Source organism: Aulonocara sp. 'chitande type north' Nkhata Bay, linkage group LG4 (assembly GCF_057382095.1).
Source record: "Aulonocara sp. 'chitande type north' Nkhata Bay isolate Kocher_YH1m ecotype deep benthic linkage group LG4, A_spYH_male_GT1.1, whole genome shotgun sequence".
NCBI lineage: Eukaryota > Metazoa > Chordata > Actinopteri > Cichliformes > Cichlidae > Aulonocara > Aulonocara sp. 'chitande type north' Nkhata Bay.
The window spans coordinates 15,879,010-15,900,649 of record NC_141347.1 but is presented as its reverse complement, the minus strand read 5'-3'; the positions used below and the strand labels follow the sequence as shown (position 1 = coordinate 15,900,649).

At 42.0% G+C, this 21,640-nt stretch overlaps 3 protein-coding genes across 3 annotated transcripts; 2 read left to right on the top strand and 1 right to left on the bottom strand.

Annotated features, from left to right (window-relative positions):
• The first annotated feature begins 1,566 nt into the window (after positions 1-1,566).
• shmt1 (serine hydroxymethyltransferase 1 (soluble)) lies at positions 1,567-8,697 on the top strand. Its single transcript, XM_086288713.1, has 12 exons — positions 1,567-1,719; positions 2,342-2,484; positions 2,647-2,792; positions 2,891-3,006; positions 3,115-3,275; positions 4,956-5,037; positions 5,176-5,388; positions 5,520-5,633; positions 5,725-5,847; positions 7,130-7,246; positions 7,713-7,823; positions 7,912-8,697. Exons 2-12 carry the CDS (start codon positions 2,392-2,394, stop codon positions 8,082-8,084), a joined length of 1,449 nt encoding a protein of 482 aa, XP_086144839.1. The 5' UTR covers positions 1,567-1,719; positions 2,342-2,391; the 3' UTR covers positions 8,085-8,697.
• Positions 8,698-10,892: 2,195 nt separating this feature from the next.
• Positions 10,893-16,702, top strand: cpsf4 (cleavage and polyadenylation specific factor 4). Its single transcript, XM_086288711.1, has 8 exons — positions 10,893-11,313; positions 11,455-11,505; positions 12,015-12,167; positions 12,268-12,363; positions 12,501-12,594; positions 12,827-12,899; positions 13,060-13,218; positions 13,978-16,702. The coding sequence occupies exons 1-8, from the start codon at positions 11,211-11,213 to the stop codon at positions 14,044-14,046; spliced, it is 798 nt and encodes a 265-aa protein (XP_086144837.1). The 5' UTR covers positions 10,893-11,210; the 3' UTR covers positions 14,047-16,702.
• Positions 14,675-17,548, bottom strand: atp5mf (ATP synthase membrane subunit f). Its single transcript, XM_086288712.1, has 4 exons — positions 17,431-17,548; positions 16,403-16,510; positions 14,910-15,026; positions 14,675-14,789 (listed from the first exon to the last, which is right to left on the bottom strand). Exons 1-4 carry the CDS (start codon positions 17,516-17,518, stop codon positions 14,761-14,763), a joined length of 342 nt encoding a protein of 113 aa, XP_086144838.1. The 5' UTR covers positions 17,519-17,548; the 3' UTR covers positions 14,675-14,760.
• Between the last annotated feature and the right edge of the window lie 4,092 nt (positions 17,549-21,640).

Below are 21,640 nucleotides of genomic sequence, written 5' to 3'. Positions count from 1 at the left end.
CACAAATAGTCTCAGATAAAGAAACCATTCATCCTATCAACCTAAATTTGACTCACATGAAAAACTAAGTCCACCCTTACCCTCTTAATTCTGTTAGAAACAGTAAGTAGCGGCAAGTTCTGCTAATCAAATGAACTTGATAAACTGATCATCAGTCAGTGTGGCCACCTCCATAAAAACAGAGGTTTTGTCAGTTTGCTGGGCTGTGTGTATGTTAACACAAATAGGAAAGACCTCAGCACTGATCTCAGAGGAGGAATTGTTGTTGTACATTAATCTGGGAGCATTATAAGGTCATTTCTAAACAATTTGAAGTCTGTCATGCTGCAGTAAGAAAGGTCATTCACGAGTTAAGAAGTGGGCCCACACAAATTCCACCACAATGATGTGAGAGACTGATAAAGACGCACAAAAGTCAAATAACATTTTACAAGCTTCAGTCAAACCACAGATGCAAAACTGTAGAAAAATACAGAATTGCGTTTAAATACACATGAGAAGATGCATCAATGAAAATATAATTTATTTCTTTGGGAGTTATACATTTATAATGAACTGAAATGACTGAAGCTATTAATCACATTTATCTATCCTTTGATCTTAACTGTGGACGATTTCATATGCAATTAATGTGATTTCTGTTAGACGTGTGTTTGTGGTGGCACCAACAGTCCAAAGTTAGATATGAGAAGTGCTATTTTACAGCTGTTCTTCATCATGGTATGCATAGATATACTCTCACTGGCCACTTCATTGGGTACATCTTTTTAGGTGCTCATTAACTTCAACTATCTAATCAGCCAATCACTTGGCAGCAAATCAGTGCTTTTGGGAATGCACTGATTTGTTGATTTTGAATTACATCAAAATGGGATAGAAAGGTGACTTAAGTGACTCAATGTGGCATCATTGTTGGTGCCAAACATGCTGGCCTGAATATTTCAGAAACTGCTGATCTGCTGGGATTCTTCCACAGACACCGGTCTATGTGAGGGACTGAGGAGTAAGGCACAAGGACAAAAGTAATGTTTGTTTTAACTGAATATAAAATTGTACATTAAAAATCCAGAAAAGCAGCTACTAAACATGGCCAATGTGAGGTAAGTAAAAAAACAACAACAACCCACAACCCCTCCTATTATTAATGACTACATTTACAAGAAATAAAATTCTTTGCAAAGTTTTCCAATGCAATGTCTCCTGCTTTCAGTCCACTGTAAGATTCCTACGGTGGAAGGGGGTTAGCTGAACTGCTGCTCACTGGATATTTTCCCCTTTTCAGATCATTCTCTGTAAACTACATATGTTTGTGTGGGAATATCACAGCAAATCCTCAGAATAGACATTTAAATCACCTTTCTTCTCCGTGCTGATGGTTACTTTGAACCTGATCTAGAGATGGAGATGAGCTGTCATGTGATTGGCTGATTAGATTTTTTTTAGTTAATGAGCATGCTAATAAGTGTGCCTAATAATGTGTCCGGTGAGCTGATCTCCATTTTTCCTCACAGTCGTCTTCATGTCTGTGCCCGTAGCACAAGGTGGCAGTAAAGAATGTAGCACGCAGGATAAAAAGCAAACGAAGAAGAAGCGATGCGCTGATTGGTGGGAAGTTTGGCGGACTTTACCCTCCGCTGTGAAGCAGATATTACTGTTGGCGCTCAGGGGCTCGAACTTCAGCTCAGTGTACGGCTGACAGCGCGGGAGTCTCCACAGACGGTGAGCTGGTTAAAGTTTCACACACAGAGGACGGTAATGTTAATGCGAGCAGGGAGAAAATATGTGGAGAAGTAAATGTGTTTTGCACTTTAACCTTCGTTAAAGCAGATTAGCTCTGCAGGTAGAAGTTTTCACGTTTTGTGTTTTTTAAAGTTGATGATGTGTTCAGGGGTCCTCTCAGTTCAGGTTTAGCCAGCGTGTGCACTGAACAGCTGTTGCTGTCTTTCTGGGTCAGTCAGGAGATGTAATGAGAAGCATGCGCTGCACAGATGCATGACTGTCATGAGGAGAGACAGTCTGATAAAGATCTGGCAGCTGTGGATTTCATGGAGCAGTGAGCTTGTTATCTGGGTTACAAAATAACCAGTGATGCGGATTATGGTGTAGTTCAGTGACCTTTTTGGGCAGTGCTATGGTTCAAAGTTTAGCCTTATCACTATAATACTGTAGCAGGGGTGGTGTGCTGCTGCATATTCACTCTTTGTCTGACGCTTTGTGCTGCAATAATGGAGCATCTGTAGGGCCAGTTTGTCAGCAGCGCTGTCTGCATGCTGTGTCATCACACACAGATGTTCATTTCTTTCAAATTGATATTGTTTTTGTTTTTATGTCTGTGTAAAAGTCTCATCTTTTAGATTTCCACTTTGTGAGACCAAGAAAAAAACAGCAATCATGTCTTTATCTAACGCCCATCATATAAGCAAAGAAGAATGGGAATCGCACAACAAGATGCTGCTGGAGCCGCTGGCAGTCAACGACTCAGAGGTTTGTGTTTAGTGGAGGTAAAACATCAAATTACCTAATAAACGTGTACCTAATAATGGGCCTTTGAGAGTTCCCACCTAACGTGTGTGTGTGTGTGTGTGTGTGTGTGTGTGTGTGTGTGTGTGTGTGTGTGTGTGTGTGTGTGTGTGTGTGTGTGTTCAGGTGTTCTCCATTATTAAAAAAGAGAAGCACAGGCAGACGTACGGTTTGGAGCTGATAGCATCTGAGAACTTTGCCAGCAGAGCTGTTCTTGAAGCGCTGGGTTCCTGTATGAACAACAAATACTCCGAGGGCTATCCTGGCCAGAGGTACAATCTAGTTAAAATCCCAACTGGCTCAATCTCATTAGTGTGGCATTAACATTATGAACATTATTTGTAATGGTGAGCATGATTCATGTGTACAGGTACTACGGTGGTACGGAGCATATCGATGAGCTAGAAAGACTTTGTCAGAAGAGAGCACTGGAGGCCTACAGTCTGGACTTGGAGAAATGGGGTGTCAACGTTCAGCCATACTCGGGTATCAAATATGGATGCATTTAAATCTGAGTCTGACTACACCCGTTGGCATGCAACATCTGCCGTGCTCCTGTCACTTACTGTCATACCGTTTGTGCTTCTCTGTAAGGGTCACCTGCAAACTTCGCCGTCTACACGGCTGTTGTGGAGCCCCACGGCAGGATCATGGGGCTGGATCTTCCAGATGGAGGTCACCTGACACACGGCTTCATGACTGAGAAGAAAAAAATCTCGGCAACCTCAATCTTCTTTGAGTCCATGCCATACAAGGTATGTATGTGCACGTATGGTCGGGAACCAAAAGGCTCTGTCGGAGTTGGGAACAAATTTCTCAAAGATGCGATGTGCTCTGGTATTTCCTCACGACAGCTGGGACAAATCACAGAATCAAGGCGGTTATTTGAGTTACTGTTCCCTTCCTATCAGCTCAAAGCAGTTTGGCCATTCTTCTCTGACAGTGACAGAGCTTTTTCATCAGAGAACTGCCACTCACTCAGCAGTTTCTGAAACACTCAGACCAACAATCATACCACATTAAAAGTCACTTAAAACATCTTTTTGTCCCCATTCTAATGCTCAATATGAACTTCAGCATGTCGCGCTGATCATGTCTACATACTTAAATTCATTCAATTAAAGTCATAAGATCGGCTGACTAGATATTGCTGTTTAAGGTGGTGTATAAGGTCAAAGATAAGATTTTTGGAAACAAAAGTGAGCACTAGAAATCACCTCGTGGTGGGAGCACACCATCTGTAACACCAGTGAGTACTTCAGACTCAATGAACTACACATCTGTGAAGTTTGACTGAATCTCCCACGGGTTGTGATGCCATTCATGCTGAAAAAAAATATCGTCAGATTCATTAAAATTGACCAGTATCTGCTGTGGCTGTCTATGTTTGTAAATGTGGGCAAAATCAAAACAACTGATTTCACTTTGGTTCAAGTTTTATCCAAAGTCCAACTATGTGGTGTTGTCCTCATCTTGTGTATAGCAGGTGTTATATTTTGGTTTCAAATTCAAATTTTATTTGTCACACACAACCATACACAGTATGACATGGGGGTGAAATGCTTGTAGCTGTACAATGCCCGACCATTAAATGACAGAAGAAAGTTTTACAATATTTACAATTTACAGTTTCCTACAGAATTTACAAATTAACTTAGGAATTTACAGTAAAGAATGTGCAAATAGCAGAAGAGATTATAAAGATTATAAGGATTATAAATTATAGGATTATAGGAAATGTGTGGTGGTGCGTGTGGTGACGTGTGTGAGAGTCCAGTCTTATAGTGACGTGTGTGGGAGAGTCCAGTCCTACACCTGGTTCAGGCCCCGAATAGCCTGGGGGAAGAAGCTCCTCCTCATTCTCTCTGTTTTGGCCTTAAGGGAGCGGAAGCGCTTCCCAGACCTCAACAGTGAGAAGAGTCCATTGTTGCGATGGGAGAGGTCCATCATAATCTTCCTAGCTTTGGACTTGCACCGCTTGGTGTAGATGGACAGCAGGTCAGGGAGCTCTGATTGAATGATGCGTTCGGCCGAGCGCACCACCCTTTGCAGATCTCGTCTGTCCTGCTTGGTGCTGTTCCCAAACCAGGTGCAGATGTTTGCCGTCAGGACGCTCTCGATGGTGCAGGAGTAGAAGTTCTTGAGCACCTTCAGTGGCAGATGGAAGTCTCTAAGTCTTCTGAGGAAGAAGAGACGCTGACGGGCTTTCTTAACCAGGGTGTTGATGTGACAGGACCATGACAGGTCCTGAGTGATGTGGACACCCAGGTATCGGAAACTGTCCACTCTCTCCACTGGCGTGCCACTGATGATGAGGGGTTTGTAATTCCTCGCCTGCTTTGTAGTGAAGTCCACGATCAGCTCCTTAGTCTTGCTGATGTTTAGGAGGAGGTTATTCTCCTGGTTATGATGTGGTCTGCTGCTTCTCTGTCCAGGTCCATCCAGAGACTGGCTACATCGACTACGACAGGCTGCAGGAAAATGCACGACTCTTCCACCCTAAACTCATCATCGCAGGTAGTTCATCCCTCCTATGTTTTTATCTTTTTACTTTTATGCATCAGTGAGCAGTGACTGGGAACTTTAAATCTGAGGGTATTTGTCGGGGGAAGAAAAGAAAATCTCTACACTTTGTCTTTTTTTTGTCTTTCTCAGGAACAAGCTGCTATTCTCGCAACCTTGACTATGCCCGCTTGAAGCAGATTGCTAATGAGAACGGTGCCTATCTGATGGGAGACATGGCTCACATAAGTGGATTAGTGGCTGCCGGAGTGGTGCCCTCACCCTTTGAGCATTGTGACATTGTTACCACGACGACGCACAAAACACTGCGTGGCTGCCGTGCTGGGCTTATTTTCTACAGAAAAGGTATAAAACGGACCTGAAGCTTTTTCTCCCTTTGTCTTGTTGTAAATCTGCTCTTCCCCACACTGATATCTGTGAATTCACTATTTTTATTTGACCTTCTCCTCTTTCTCGTCTTCACTCCATCTCTTCAGGAGTGCGGAATGTGGATGCCAAAGGAAAAGAGACTCTGTACAACTTGGAGTCGTTGATTAACCAGGCCGTGTTTCCCGGACTGCAGGGAGGACCGCACAACCACGCCATCGCAGGTCATCATTTTCTTCCACTTTCGCTTTTTACTAATTTTCATGTCTCTCACTGGGCTCATGTTTTGTTTGTTTCTTTTCCTACAAATGGCAGGTGTTGCTGTAGCTCTGAAGCAAGCCATGACACCAGAGTTCAAGGCCTATCAATTGCAGGTTCTCGCTAACTGCAGGGCTCTATCCAGCGCTCTTATTGACCATGGCTACAAGATTGTCACCGGTAAGTACTGCAGAGCACCATAATAGACAAGTGGAAGAGAAAATTGCCATGACAGCCAGCTGAAAATACACTGAGTGGGAGAAGAGCAATCAACATGGATGCAAAAAGTATAACTAAGCCCCTTTACTTTTTATTTTTTCATTCTTCAGAGTAAAAGAGGCTTGAAGTTTCCAATCCCGCAATAACTTGACCATCCATCCCTGCTCAATCTTATTTGATTGATGTCCTATGTGAACATGAGACATGGTGCATGCGATGCTTTATAAAGCCTCCCTTATATATAGTTCAAAAGAGAGGGTTGTTTATAAATTTCAGAAGGCCAGCATGTTCATGTGTGTTTGCGTGGCAGTAAAGATCCTGTGAATGTTTCGGAGGATGCCGAGGACGGGGAACACCATGGATGCCCAAGAACGAGTGTTCGAAAACAAATCAAATGAAGGCGTCAGAATGATTGCAGCAATGTGTCCATCAACAAAGAGACTTAGGGAAATCTTTGCACAACATGAAGGACATTTAGGCAAAGTTTATCCCACGGTTGGGATAAACTCGTGAAACAAATTGAAGCAAATCCGGAGTATTTATATCTGGAGAAGGTTGGACATCACCTGGGTTGCCAAGGATGAAAGAATTCAAGTTCAAGGCTGTGTTAACGGTTTTCTTTGACATTAAGAGCATAATTATGGATTAGAGGACGGGGTTCTAGAGGAATTAACAAAAGGGATTGAACCAAAACTCTATTATAAATGGGTTCTTGAACATTTTTATCTAAGGGTGAAGAAAAAGAGGCTACAACTGTTGGAAAATGGTTCCCTCTTTCATCAGGACCCACACTGCTCTCTCTGAAAGGTTCTTTGGTCCACACCACACTCTGTATTTGCCTGATCTTGCACCATGTGACTTTCTTTTCCCTAAAATTGGATCTGCTCTCAAAAGAACTGATTTTGAGTCTTTTTCAGAAGAAGAAAACGATAGCTTTTGAAATGCCTAATGAAAGATCTGCTGCACTGCTTTGATTGGAAGACGAGAGTGCAGCAGCGTGTAGGTGAAAAGGGGGAAAATATCAATTCATTAAAATTGAATTACAGCATCAGCCTTATATGGTCATTGACTTAACTGATGATCCTGAGCCTGAGTGAGCCTGAATGATTGATCATCTCTCTGTGATGGAGTAGCCTGCCCAGTGTGTAGCGCTCCACTATCTCAGTGGGGTTAAAAAGGTGGATGGATGATTTGTAGCTTCATGCTCATCTAATGTTCCTTTTTGTAATCTCTTAATGTGCAGGCGGCTCTGACAACCATCTGATCCTGCTGGACCTGCGCAGCAAGGGAACCGATGGAGGACGAGCAGAGAAGGTCCTGGAAGCATGTGCCATTGCTTGTAATAAAAACACCTGTCCAGGTAGTTAGTGTGTGTGTGTGTGTGTGTGTGTGTGTGTGTGTGTGTGTGTGTGTAAGGCAAAGTAGTTTTCCATACACGAGTATGGCAAGTAAGGAACATTTCATATTTAAGATGGGATAAGAACTTTATTTATCCTGAGGGAAATTCTTTTGTCATAAACATGCTCAGAAGCAGAGGAATAAGGCAAGTTTATTTATATAGCACAATTCAACAAGAAGGTGATTCAAAGTGCTTTACACAGAAATTAAAAAACAAAAACAATAAAGCATGATTTAAAATTGATTAAAAAAAAAACAGTAGATAAACTCAGAACAGTAGATAAAATCAGTAGTTAAACTGTAAGTTAAGTGAAATTTAAAGATGTACAATAAGATTTTTTTTTTTTTTTAAGTAGATAGATCCCATTTTTGCTTGATTGGTGTCTCTGCAAAGTCCCATTCTTAGTTTTTCTCGTACATCTTTGTAGGAGATAAAAGTGCTTTGCGACCTAGCGGCCTGAGGTTCGGCTCGCCGGCTCTTACCTCCAGAGGCTTGGTGGAGAATGACTTCAGGAAAGTGGCTGAGTTCATCCACAGAGGTAATTTATTTCTTTAAAGGAGGAATTGGTGTAAAAAGATTTCTCACAAACAAAATGTAAATAACCCATGCTTTCCATTCTTCCGCAGGCATTGAACTGACTGTGGAGGTGCAGAAAAGTCTGGATCCCAAAGCCACTCTGAAGGCGTTTGTTCAGGCATTATCCCAGGGAGAGAAGTTCCAGCAGCGGGTAGCGGAGATCAGGGTTGAGGTGGAGGCTTTCGCCGGACAATTCCCAATGCCAGGTCTACCCGAGCTGTAGAGCGCAGTTCAGACTCTAAATGCAGCTGAACGGATGATTCAAGAAGATTAGTACGAAGGCATATGATGCTGGGTTTTTGTTTTTCCTTTATTTTGACTGTCGACTCACAGTTCGCATGGATAGACACGATTTCTGTTCAAACAGATTTAATAACCATCGAATTATTCTGTGTTGTTACTGAGCCTTTCCCATTTTTACGTGTTTTCCATTTAGCTTCATGGTCGGGTGTTACAATCATATTTAAGCTTTGAGCTCATCAGAAATCTCACTTTCATCTTTATTAAGATTACACTTCAGAGGTTTTGTAGCAAACTACCACATTTTCAGTATATAGTATCGTAAGTACAACTTTGAAAATAAAATAATTACATTCTGAATAAACTAAGAATGAACGAAACCTCAGCTGTTATGTTTTGTTTTGCTTTATTTTTTCCCCCAGTCTAAGTACATCAGTGCTCTGGACTCTGATTAAGTAAAGTAGATATTGGAAGCTTACAGTGGTTTAATAATCTTGATTTAGCAGCAATAGAAAAACAGCTGATGCTGGCTGGAATGTCATTACAAGAGCACTGGACAAATGAAAATTCTGGTAGAATAAAAGTTAAGGGGTCATTAAAATTCAAATCACCTTGATGAGAACGAGTCCACAGAGAGTCGAATATCCAGACCCTGTGTTCCTGTGAAACCTGGACGTTGGTTTCAAAGGGTGAAAATAAGTTTTCTCCAGTAGACATTTTTTCTTCCTAGTACAATTCTCAGTGAAGAGATATCCTGGACTTGGATTTTCACTCAAACTGGATACTGCTGTATGAATCTGTATATGCTATAACATAGTCTCTTTCAGGAAAAACGGTCAGTAATCCTGAAAGATCAGGTGATACAGGACATTAGAAAACACTGAAACAGCATAGCATGCTGCTGGCATCCAATTTAAAAAAAAGAATATCTAATTTTCTACCTTTCATATGTTGCTTTTGTACCAATTTTAAATTAAACAAACAACCTTATTTACATTTTACGTGGTGTCCCAATTTTATTGGAAACAAGAATCTGATATGTTTCTACTGAAAACTACAAATGTTGGTACAATCACTGGTTTGGGGGTTTTAAATTTTTCTTAATCTATACATTTGATTATTTTAGATTAGAATCTTGTTTGCAGTCGCACTTTTCTCCTCTCCTCATCTTCCCTGCTTAGCCTCTTGTGTCCTTGTCTTGTCTCGTGTGTATTACTTTCCCTGGAACACTCTCTCACAGTCTGTTCTCTAAAACCTAAAAGAGAATTATGGATTTGATCAACTGGTCTCTGAATGCTATTGACACCCTTTTCTCAAGGAGAAGTCTGGGCTCGGGTGAGCCCAAGTGCCCTGGAGGGACTGATAGACTGTTTACTTAGCCTGGTAGGGCGAAGGAAACTGTCTCAGCTGAACTATGGACACGGACACACATACACTTACACTGATAAGCACTCACACATCCCCCCTCCCCTTCCAATGCCTTCGATGCTTGTTGCCTCCTGGGAACACGAGGCGGGTCTGGACCCGCACTGGAGAGACGGCGAGGGGCAGGATGGCTGCTGTGTTGCCTGGGATTACTCCTTTCCCCTACCCAACCCTGTTGCTCGTCACGTGCTCTATAATGTTGTACTGTGGACATTTATGTGCTTTCTGTCCTGAGGAGTTTTTTTGTTTCCTGTTCTCATGCTGTCCTCCTATAGCCCAGTATGAGTAGAGGTCTCTTTTTTTCCTCTTGTACTTTCCCATTGTAGTGTATATTTCATTGTTTTTTCTGTAATGCAACCGTTCTCTGACTTGTATCCCTATGTGATGTCTGTGTTGTGTGTGTAAAGTCGGGGGGCAGGTTGCCCTGCACTGCATGTGGCGAATAAAAGTTGAACTTGAACTCCATCAACAGACAAGCTCGGTTTGAGAAGTGTTGATTAGTGTTTGGGTTCAAATGAGCCAAAATCAGGTTTTGCTCAACATGATGTGTATATGTGTGTATATACGTATGTATGGATAGATAGAAACATATATGTATATATATAAAAAAAAAATTACACATAACATATAATGTAATTGCAATGAGGTATTTCTGTAGTCTATTGATACTAGATAGTGGAAAAGGGGTGGGATTAAATAAGCTTATGCTTCTTCCTGCTCCTTTTTGAACATGAACGTTATTTGGAGTTGTGGTTGCTCGTTTTCCTTTTGTTTTGCTTTGTTCATTTGTCTCTTTTAATTCTATTTTGTTGTACTTTTTCAACATGTTCAAAATAAAGATTCAATCAATCAATCATTGAAGATCAAAATAACACATCCCAGTACCCTCAGCTTTCCCACTGAGAAGCTCTATAATAATCATAATAAATGCACGAAAGCAACAGCGATGGATTTTATAAAGAAAAAAAAAACACTTCAGTGAAGCTGAATAAAACCTTGTCGGGCCTCTGAACCACACAGACTGATATAAAATATGTTTTGTACCAATGGTGTCAGACATAAAGGGGCACCAGAATCCAAATGTAATCAGTTTTACATCTTTTCCTTCCAGCTCCCCCCTGGCTATTCATGCTACACTACAGTAATTTCTGATTTCAATGCTCTTACATTCAGATTACAAATGATCTACTATAGAAATTTCTGTTTTGGCTCCACGGTTTTTTCCTGTAATTTTTCTCATTTCTTACAGTTTAAGCCCAAAGAGAAATGCTGACAGATTTTACTAAAGCAGCATTTCTTCATCATGTGGAAAAACTGAAACTTACTGTTGAGTTGTGGATTTAACGAAGCGCTCTGCGATCGTTTAGTCTTGTCTGATTTTGTCAGGTCGGAGGTCAGCCTGCGCGCCTCCCATCATCCACACAGAACAAGGAGTAGTTCGGGGACATACAAACATTTACGGGCCGGTCGTGTCCATGGCTTGTCTTTAAAACCGACATTAGACCTACAAACTACGGCATCTGTTGTATTCTCGGTATCGGAGTTTGGTGCTAACTTATCAGTTAGCTTGGCTAGCCGCCTTAGCAGGCTGAGAGGGAACTTGGTAGCTAGTAGCTAGACTTCGAGCTAGCTTAACCGAAACGGACATTTATCTGATCGGAGGAGTGAATAGACTGCAGGGGACATGCAGGATTTACTGGCCAACGTGGACCACATCAAGTTTGACCTGGAGATTGCCGTGGAGCAGCAGCTGGGAGCCCAGCCGCTGCCTTTCCCCGGCATGGATAGTAAGTGCTGGGATGCTAGCTGGTACTAAGCCCGCTGCGGGTTAACCTTAAGCGGAATTAACGGTAAAAGTGACGAGGGGAGAGTTGACCGCCACTGACTACTTATGTTCATTGACCCTGTGATCGTGTGTGTCTCTGCAGAGTCCGGGTCTGCTGTGTGTGAGTTCTTCATGAGAGCTGCGTGTCAGAAAGGTAAAATCACAACATGGTCTCAACTCTGTGGTGATGTCACTGCAGCGTGAACGGCCCCAACAATGAACTCTTTAACTTCCGTAAAGTTAAAGTTTAGACACTTCACGCCACTCAAACGCACAGATCGGTGCTGGTTGACCTTTTTTTAAGCAAGCTCGACCTCTCATGTCTAAATACAGCCTTAGATATACTGGATTAATAAAGTTCTATCTTATCTGTTTACGCACTGCTACAGTAGCCTGCACCTCACTGATTTCCAAGAATAGCCCATTTTCATAATGTTGTGAATTATATTACTCCTCTAATAGCTTCAAGGGAAATGACCTTTCCCCCCCATCTTTATTAATCACTTTTGTAACCATTTCAATCCCTGCCATTAGGCCAGTCTCTGCTGATCTCAAAATGTCCAAATTTAAAGTACTAAATTGTGTTTTAAGTGATCAGCATGACACTGAGAGCCATGTGTGTCTTAATGAGGAGAAGGTCACAAAGCGCACTGTGTCTCACAGGTGGGATGTGTCCGTTCCGTCACATCAGTGGAGAGAAGACAGTGGTGTGTAAGCACTGGCTCAGAGGTCTGTGTAAGAAGGGAGACCAGTGCGAGTTTCTCCACGAATACGACATGACCAAGATGCCTGAATGCTACTTCTACTCAAAGTTCGGTGAGTTGACATCATGAGTGCATTTATTTGGTTAAACTTTGCACAGATCTTGTCAGATGAATGCCGTACTGATTAATGTTTTGTTCTGCGACCCTCACAGGTGAATGCAGCAACAAGGAGTGTCCTTTCCTACACATAGATCCAGAGTCCAAGATCAAAGACTGTCCCTGGTATGACCGAGGCTTCTGCAAACACGGTAAGGTCAAATTCTGGTACTAATACCACAAACCCACTGCTTATAGACGTAGCCTGTCTGTTCTGTGGTTTAAATGGAGAAAAACATAATACGTCTTATTATTTGTCCTCATCTGTGTCTCCGTCTTCTTACCTCAGGTCCTGACTGCCGACACCGACATACCAGAAGGGTGATCTGTGTGAACTACTTGGTGGGCTTCTGTCCAGAAGGAAAGTCCTGTAAATTTATGCAGTAAGTAGTCCTTTTACATTTACTTCCTACACAACAGGTATGATTCCTGATAGGACCGCTGCTCCACATTAAGTTGGTTAAATCTGCCAAGCAATTGTGCAGGAATTTCATTACATTACACTCCAGTATAAATGGTCTTTGTTTGATTTTATAATGATGGATAGCTGGATTAAAAGTTTTTTGAGACTTCACCCTGCAGTAACGTAAATTATACGTTGATGTTCCTCCACAGCCCCCGATTTGAGCTGCCTATGGGCGCTTCTGAACAGCCTCCTCTCCCACAGCAAAACCAGAACCAGGCAAAGGTAAGAATGCACACAAACACTCGAATGATGCATCCCGATGCCGGCGTGGATCCATCTCACAGGATGAATCAGCATGACTCTCGGTGCTTCTATTTAACTGTTCGTTCCTGTTGCTGAGGTGCACAGTGAAAACAGTCTCTCTGCTTGCCTCCTGCCGCAGCCCGTGCCTACCATTGGTCGCTCGTCGCTCTCCTTAATCCAGCTCACCAACTCCATCCCAGCCCAGCGGCAGCAGAACAACACGACTACTGTGTCTCAGCAGAACAATCTAAATGCCAACAGAGGGCCTCGTCCGCTGGACCAAGTCACCTGCTACAAGGTGAGTCGGCTGTACATCTGTGTGATTAAAGCTATGCCAGTCTCTCGCTTTGGTCGTAATTGCAATCATTAATCAAACTGTGGTTGGTTATATTGCCAAAGCATGCACCGGCCATACATTTAGATCATTAAAACCAGACTTTTCTCAAGTTTAGATGCACTTGTAAGGTTTTACCTATAATACTGGTTTCCTCTGCGTGGTTGCAGTGAGCCTTGAATAAGATGGATCACTGGTGCTCTTGTGAATTTATCCAGCTTCTTAAAGGGGAACAATTTTCTGAATTTCTTGGCTCTCCACAGTGTAGTACTTTACACATTTGCCTAAAAGCAAAAGGCGGTGACACAAATCTCTTTGGGATGAAAAATGTGCACAAGAGTCTGGCTCCTCAGTTCAAACACAATCTGGAATCATCAGTTTTAAGTTTGCTTCCCACTTTTTTCTGATTGGCTGTCTCTTGCAAATTGTATGCTGAACATGTATGAATGTGGGTGGAGCAGCTGTTCCAACAGCCTGGGGTTTTGGGTTATAGGATTTACTTGGACATTCACTGATATCATTATTTAAACTTTGTACACTTTTAACAGAGCCACCAATCTCACAGCACATATGACTGTAAATAATGAAGGGAAAACACCCTTAAAACAATCTCCTTTAAAATTAGAGGATTTTTTTTTTTTTTTTTCTCTCGCTACTGGGAACAACTGGAACATGCAGTAAATGTCGTTAATTGCTTCATTTCCGTCTTCCTCTTGTCTGCAGTGTGGCGAGAAGGGCCACTATGCCAACAAATGCACTAAAGGCCATCTCGCCTTCCTGAGTGGTCAGTAACCTTCAGCCGAACACCTCAGTGCTGTAGCGCACCACCCCTGATGTGAGCAGAAGAGAGAATGGGGAAGACTGCTCTACATGCTGGTGTTTCTTAAAGACTAACTGCTGCCCGACAGACACGGACAGTGGGAGGGGGGCCTGTGGACACATGAAAGTGACAAGAAAAAAGGTCATCCGGCCTGATTTGCTGGGTTTGTACAGTACAGGTGACTTTGAAGAGTCACTCCCAGGGTCCAGACTGCTGCAAACACCAATACAGGTGCTGTTGTTCCTCAGGTCATGTGACTGCAACTGCCACTGCTATGTTCCAAGTCTGACCGTGGAAAAAAAAAAAATTGAACAAATGTGATAAACATCTTAGGAATGTAATTTAGCTTGTACTCAGTGCCCAAATCCACACTAGCTACAACGGTCTCATTCTGGACATTTCAGCCTCTGTTTAGCAGCCGTGTGTGGCAGGTACGGTAGTGCAGAGCAGCTGGAAGAGACGCTTTGTTGACAGTCTGAACATATTCTGTCTGTACAAATAAATGTTCTTGTTTCAGATTTTATTAATTTTTTTTACCCCTCACTTCTGATCTTCTCATAGCCACTTCTGAGATTTACACAGTACACTCACAACAGTAAATCCTTATCCTTATTTTTTTATTGGTCACAACAATCACATATGAACAGAGCCGAGGATAGAAAGAGCTGACGCGTTCCTGAAGGGGCTCAGTGGTACTTCCTCCAGCGATCGTGTTCTACAAGAAAAGAAGCAGAAGTCGTTTAACATATTAGCTTTTTTTTTTTAACCAGTGAGGTTAACTGTGACAGGAGTGCAAAGAAAGAAAAGAGGCTCTGTAAGAGAGTGTGTTTCTTACTGATGTGGTCGTATTCCCATAAGTAGCTGATGGCCACGTAGCCCACGAGCAGCATAGCTACACCACCGATGCCCCCCTTCTTCACATTGATGTACTTGTTGTAGTATCTGTCATGGCCTAGAAGAGAAAACAGCATGGTCAAGTGTCCTGTTTAGTATTCAATACATGCAAGAGGAGCACTCATTCTGTGACCTTAATTACTACTGAGGCCAGATTCTCAAATTAGTGTCCCAAGTATAAGTAAAGCTACTAGCACAGGGGTCAGCAACCTTTACTGTCAAGAGACATTTTTCAGCAATTTGTGATTCAAAAAAATAAAAGACCACAAAGCACGAGCCTCATGTAAAGAAGGATACTAAGATTAAGTGTAAAGTAGCCTAAATGAGTAGATTCTTACTCTCCAGTGGGCCATTTCTGATTATTTTGTACTTCAATTCTGGATTTTCACTTTATTTTATACTTATTACTAACAAAAGAGAAGTGGAGTTAAACTAGCATTTTTAAATCCACTTTGAGACAGAGCAGGTATAATTTTCAACCCAGGTTTCTGTGCAAATCAATCTTAAGGGGCCCCAATCAGACAATATATCAAAGTGAAATCTAAAAACTTTAAAACAGTCAATTTTCAACATAATTTTAACTAAAGTCCAGCTTTAGATTAAAAATACTTGGTGGTGAAAGTGAAGAAATCATTCCATTTTCCCCTCACACTTTTTTGTTTTTAGATCTGGAATCCATACCAACTGGGAGTTAAAACTACACAGCCATGCTGACCATTTTTACTGAGGTTCAGCAAAAATCAAGGCGATAAACATGAGCTATGATGCACATCGTAAAATATTTTTTTAAGAATCTGTGTTTAAGGACACAATTGTACTGCTGGTAAATGTAAAGAGTGTTTTAGATCAGGGGTGTCGAACTCCATGCCGGTGTCCTGCTGAGTTTAGATAACACCCTGGGTCAACACCACTGAATGAAATGATTAGTTCATTGGCAGGCCTCTTGAGAGCTTCAAGACATGTTGAGGAGGTAATTTAGCCTCACTGGCCCCCCCGAGGCCTGGAGTTGGACATCTGATCAATGCCAAAACCTGAAATATTCACACACAAAGCCATTGTTTATTTTTATATACATATCCATTTTCTGATAAAGTCACTGGAGAGGTTCAGGACCCCTGTACTAAGGAAGCGCCTAGCCAAAGGCAGAGCTGAGCCCTCATAAATAACATTCCTTACATAACAGATGCGTTACAGGTGAAACCATAAAGATGCAATAAGCTGAAGTAGTTAATGTGGATGGGTTTAAATATGTGGGGGTCAAAGATCCAAAGCAACCGACAGTGCATAAGAGAGGTGAGGAAGAGAGTGCAAGCTGAAAAAAATGTATATAAATAATCAGTCAGTGTTTAAAAACCAAGTTCCAGTAGATAAAAAAAAAGAAAAGAAAAACGTTTTTCCTGCCCACCAGAAGTAGTCGGAGCAAGATGTACTCACCCCTGCGAATGGCTGAGAGGATGCCATTGGGAGTAAAGTCTCGACCTCCAAGCCAGGCTCCCAGCTCGTTGAGTTTCACGTCCATCAGCCGCTTCTCAGCTAAGGAAACTAAAAACACGTAAAAAGAGCGTCATCACTGAAAATGCACACTGTCAACAAAGAATAAAAACATGCCACTGAATTACAAACATTAGCAATCTAAAAACACGTTTAAACCGCTTGTCTAAGAAGACAAAAAGTGGCAACATCGTGTACCGAGGATACAAAATTGTAATTTCCCTACATATTTTCTGACTTTTTTTTTTAAAATATCCAATAAACTATTAACCTTTCAAATAATTATCAGGCTAAGAGTTACGGAGACTAATTAAAAACCGAAGCTCTTAATTCTGCAAAATAATTAACAACTTGTTAACATGTTTTCAGTCGTCGCAGTAATTCAATTACACTCAAAACACAGCAGCCGACTCGCTAGGAGCTAGTTTGAAATTTACCAGGTGTGTGTAGCCGATTGTGATGACATAATGAATGAAAGTTTGCTGGACCGCTTTTCAAAAACACCATAAAGCACACAACAAGGCACCCAAGCACCCAAGTTCTTCTTTATGTTTTTTTACAATTAAAGTTGGTCAAAGAGACCATCCTAGTTTGTGCTAATCGCACCGTGTTTGCGTGCTACCGAGCAAGCTAGCTAAAGAAACCGTTATATAATCGACACGTTTATCAACAGCACGATTATTAGAGCTTCATCCAAGCTGTAGGTCACTCTGAAAGGTGCAGTTAAATGTAAAAAAGCGGCCTGCAGATTTATTTTCACAGTAAATCCGCCAATGACACGCAAAGTCCTTGACGTGACTCAAAGGGTTTAGCGAGGCCTTCAGTCCGAAAAAGACCTTCAAGTGACGAATTCACGGCTTGTCTGATAGAAAACACCCCTCAGTCCCCAAAAGCCTCGTTATATGCCAAGATGATGACATATAAAACAAAAACAGGACAATATTTTTTTGGGAGAAGGCACATTACGGTACCTGCTCTGTCCGCCATCTTGACCGGTGCAGAAGGTTTGCTGCAAGGAATGATGGGAATAAAAGGAGAAAGTGCATTATGGGAGGTCATGTAGTTTTAAAGTGAATCCACTAGAGAGCGGCAAAAGCAATAAAACCAAACAACAAACATTATTATTATTATTATTATTATTATTATTATTATTATTATTATTATTATTATTATTATTATTATTATTTCCTAAATAAATTAATTTCTTCTATTTTATCGTAATCTGCTCTGAATAATACGTTCATGTTTATTAACATCTTAATTTTTTATTTATTTTGGTGTAAATTTGTATCTGTTCACCCTCCCTCACTTTTAAAAATCTAGAATGAATCATTATTCAGATATTTTTAATGTTACTTCCGGTTGTCTGTTTACGTCTCTACATGTGTTAAAAAATAGGAACAAACTTGTCAGGCACACCATAATTGAATCAACACTTTTGTTAAATGGTGTGCACAAATTTAATTAGAGTGAGATCTGCCCTTTATAACTTATTGATTGAGTAAAGACTTAAAAGATTAACTTGCACACTTGCAGAAGCCTACTTTTGTTGCCAGCTTTCCTTCCTGACTTTGGCTACAGCACCTGTGCTGCTAGTACCTTGTTAGGATTACAGTTTTGCCCCACATGTGTGAAATTGGCACTGCAGATGCAAATAGTTGTATGCGCCTCCTGGAGGTACTGATTTGTGCTCAGTGGCCTGGTCACAGCTCTGGATGGGAGTTCTTAGCTTGGCCGCTGTTGTGAGTTAATTTTTCAAGTGTGCATCACCTCAGGGAAACCTGGTCTGCTTTGTATATCAGATAAAGATTTTGTCTGCCTCAAAGAGAGGAAATGCCGCATTTGATAGAACACCTGCACACTGGAGTTGGATTTCCACCATCTGTGTAACTAATGGAAGCTGTGTTTCAAACAAATAGTAGGAGAAGCACAAGAGGCAGGACACGGAAGGACCGTAGCAACTGTCAAAGTGGCCATTTGTGTTTTGGACTAAGACAGAGCATGACCTAATGTCTCAGTTTCATGCCAGCAAAGGTGCATTGAGCCCCATGCAGGGTCCTTCCCCTGAGCTGTCTTTTCCGAGTGTATGTGGAGACTGAAGATGGGTCAGAGGCTTCCCCCATTAACTTTAGAACACAAGTGCCTTACTCATGCCTGGCGGTTCTGTTGCATAGTTTGTCCATGTGGTGATCAAAAAGATGCCTCACCTCACAGATGAAGGGCTGATATGACAGAAGAGGTCAGTCCAGTGAGTTTGGAAACCATTGGAGGGAAAAACAGCACACGTCTCAAACAGTCTCCTCGGCAATGAAGCACCTCTTATCTGTTCTGAAAGGCTCATTCAGATGGACACCACTGGAGCAGTGTTTATATCATTGATCAAGCCACTTGAAGGTCACTGGAGTCCCTGAAAGAAACCTGAAGGCTGCTGATGTGAGCTTATAACTGTTTTTCATCCTTTAGGTCAATGCAGCTCACAGAGTATTTCTCAAGGCACCTTAAACATTTTCTAAGGTTAATTGCTCAGCGTGGCCTCTGGGTCTGTGCTAGCTCTGGATGTTCTGTCATTAGCCAGTACAAGGTGATCAGCGAGTGGGAATTGTGTTTTTGTAAGATCGTTGGCTGGGATGAGTCATCAACCTTGTTAAGTTGCGAGGGAACAAAACAGCCGCACTGGTCTCTGTGAATCTTTCAGGGCATAAGGATTTTGAGAGGCCGGTTGTAGGCTACCACGTGGGATTTTGTTGTCCCGTTTGTGAAAGATCTGTGATTCACAGAAGCAGAGTTACCTTTGTAACGTACAGTTTAGGGTGAGCTCACAGCTTTCCCCCTGCAGCAGATGAAAGAGCAGGACTTCCATCAGTGCTGCACAGCGACGCTCAAGCATCCACATGGAGCAACACAAAGAGCTGAACTGAGCGGGACTTCCATTATAAAAGAGCCTCTTACTTATTTAAAAGGACTTCATAATACATTTTAAAATGTCAGGACTACAAACCCTGATTTTCCACAGCACACATGGCAAGGTGAAGTAAATAAGGCCCATTCTTCTTACACTGAAATGCTGTGCTGGGAAACCTTGGGTCACTGTGTTGCCTGCCTAAACTGGGGAAGTGGGAAAGTAACCTAAAAGGCAAAATAATCCAAGTAAAGGGTTTTATTAATAATAAAAATGTAAAAGATGCGAATTCTGCTACGACCTTGAAAAAAAGAGAGAAACAAAGATAACAGAGTCCAGAAGTTGGCCACCAAACAAAAGAGTAAGTTACGAAGGGTAAATCACCAGAAGACACACAGCTCATAAAGTGCAAATCAAAACGGCTCTCTGGCACCAGCGTGCTCCTCTCTCTGGCATTAAGTACTCTGGCTTTATTGCTGAGTCAAGTCAGACGTACAAAAGGGAAGCAGCTACACCTGGAGAAAGAACAGAACACACCCACCGGGTCAAATCACAGCAGGCCCTGCTGGAGTCAGAGCACAGACCATGTTGTGGCTGATCAGTAGTGCTATTGTAACCTGTGCAGAATTTGAATGGGAAATCTGCAGACTTATTTATCCAGGATAACCTGTGTATGGTTCTTGTGCTGGCTGCTCTCCACGTTTTCTCACATTTTCTTTCTCTCTTTTTTAAAGGATCGGTGCTCATGAATTCTGAAATACTGACCTGAAGGGTTTACTATTGATGTGTCCCGACACGCTATCAGACAGGTCCTTTTTATTTTGGTTTCAGAAAAGGAGGCGATCGATGAGCAGCACAACAACAGCTTGTAGCACTTATACATAATGTACCTGAAGATACAGTCTCATTCAGAGAGGGGTTTGTGTTAGTGGGGGAGGAGGTGCTGTGGTGCTTCAGGTCCCTGTTAAACACACCCACCAATCAATACACCCCTGTGTATCAACCCCACCCCTATGCACACACACATACCACTAACTAAATTATGTCTCTGGCCTTCATCCAAGACTCAAGACTCAGCACCAACCTCTTTCCTTTATTAGACTGATTTTCCTGCTTCTCTCTAATGACTTTTATTAGATGGACGACTCGCAGGCATGTCCAGCACCCACTATCCTTAGCATCCCACAGCATCAAATTCCTTATGATGATCCTCCATGATGGAGTGGTTAGCACCTTCACCTTACATGAAAAAGATTTCCAGTTTGAGACCTAGGGGCAGACGCAACCCCAGTCCAAGGAGTTATGAACTAATGCACGCCTCGTGCAGGCTTCAAAGTCCCCATAAAGAAGGTTGCTTCAGGAAGGGCATTAAGTATAAAATCTGCACCAAATTAAACATGAGGGACCAGCTGCTGTGGTACCTTTGGAAGTAGGGGAGCAGCTGAAAGTACCTTATACAATTCTTCATAATGAAATTTTAAAGAGCTCCCTGCATTACCTGGGCACAGAAATAACAGAGGAGCACTAAACCATGCTCGCCTCATGACCAAAACACAGTTACATTGTGAGTATTGCAATTATTTACCGAACCCACACACCACTTTAACACTACACTTTTATCATACTATTGCTCTGTATTCACTGGATTGCTCAGTATGCTGACTAATGATGATGCTGAGTACGTACTGTGTTCACGGCTCACGTCTGGTGCTTGGACTTTATTATTTTCATTATGAAGACTTCATATGAATGTGGAGGTGTGTGCCAACGAGCACCTAAAATTACCAGTAACAAGAAGCACTCAGTGAATGCAAACCTCCGCCAAGCCAGCTCACTCTCTGGACAGGATTTAAAACAAAGGCATTGTGGTTTGTATCCAGGTTCTTTTTAAACATCTATTAAGTAGTTTGAAGTAAAAGTGAAAGTACAATGTACAAAGTACAACACGTCGCCTCAGTGAAGGTTAGTGATGTGCCAGCTGCACAGTACCCAAAGAGTGAGGTACTTGTGTCCCATTCCAAGGCAAAACAAAAGTGTTTTTTCTGTTTTAAGCCTGACCATTTAATTGCAAATTGTGAGGCCTACAAACAGAAACAGTCGGTCTCAAGGGCTAGGAGTGTGCCAGCTAACAATGCTAATGCAGGCATGGTTTCAAGATCCAGAGCAAAGCTCTGTTTCTTCTGCCACAAACCTGGCCACCTGATTGCTCACTGTTCAAAAGACAACTCAAAGCAAAATCGATCTGCTTTCAAAAGAGTGAACTGTGATTCACAAACGGACAA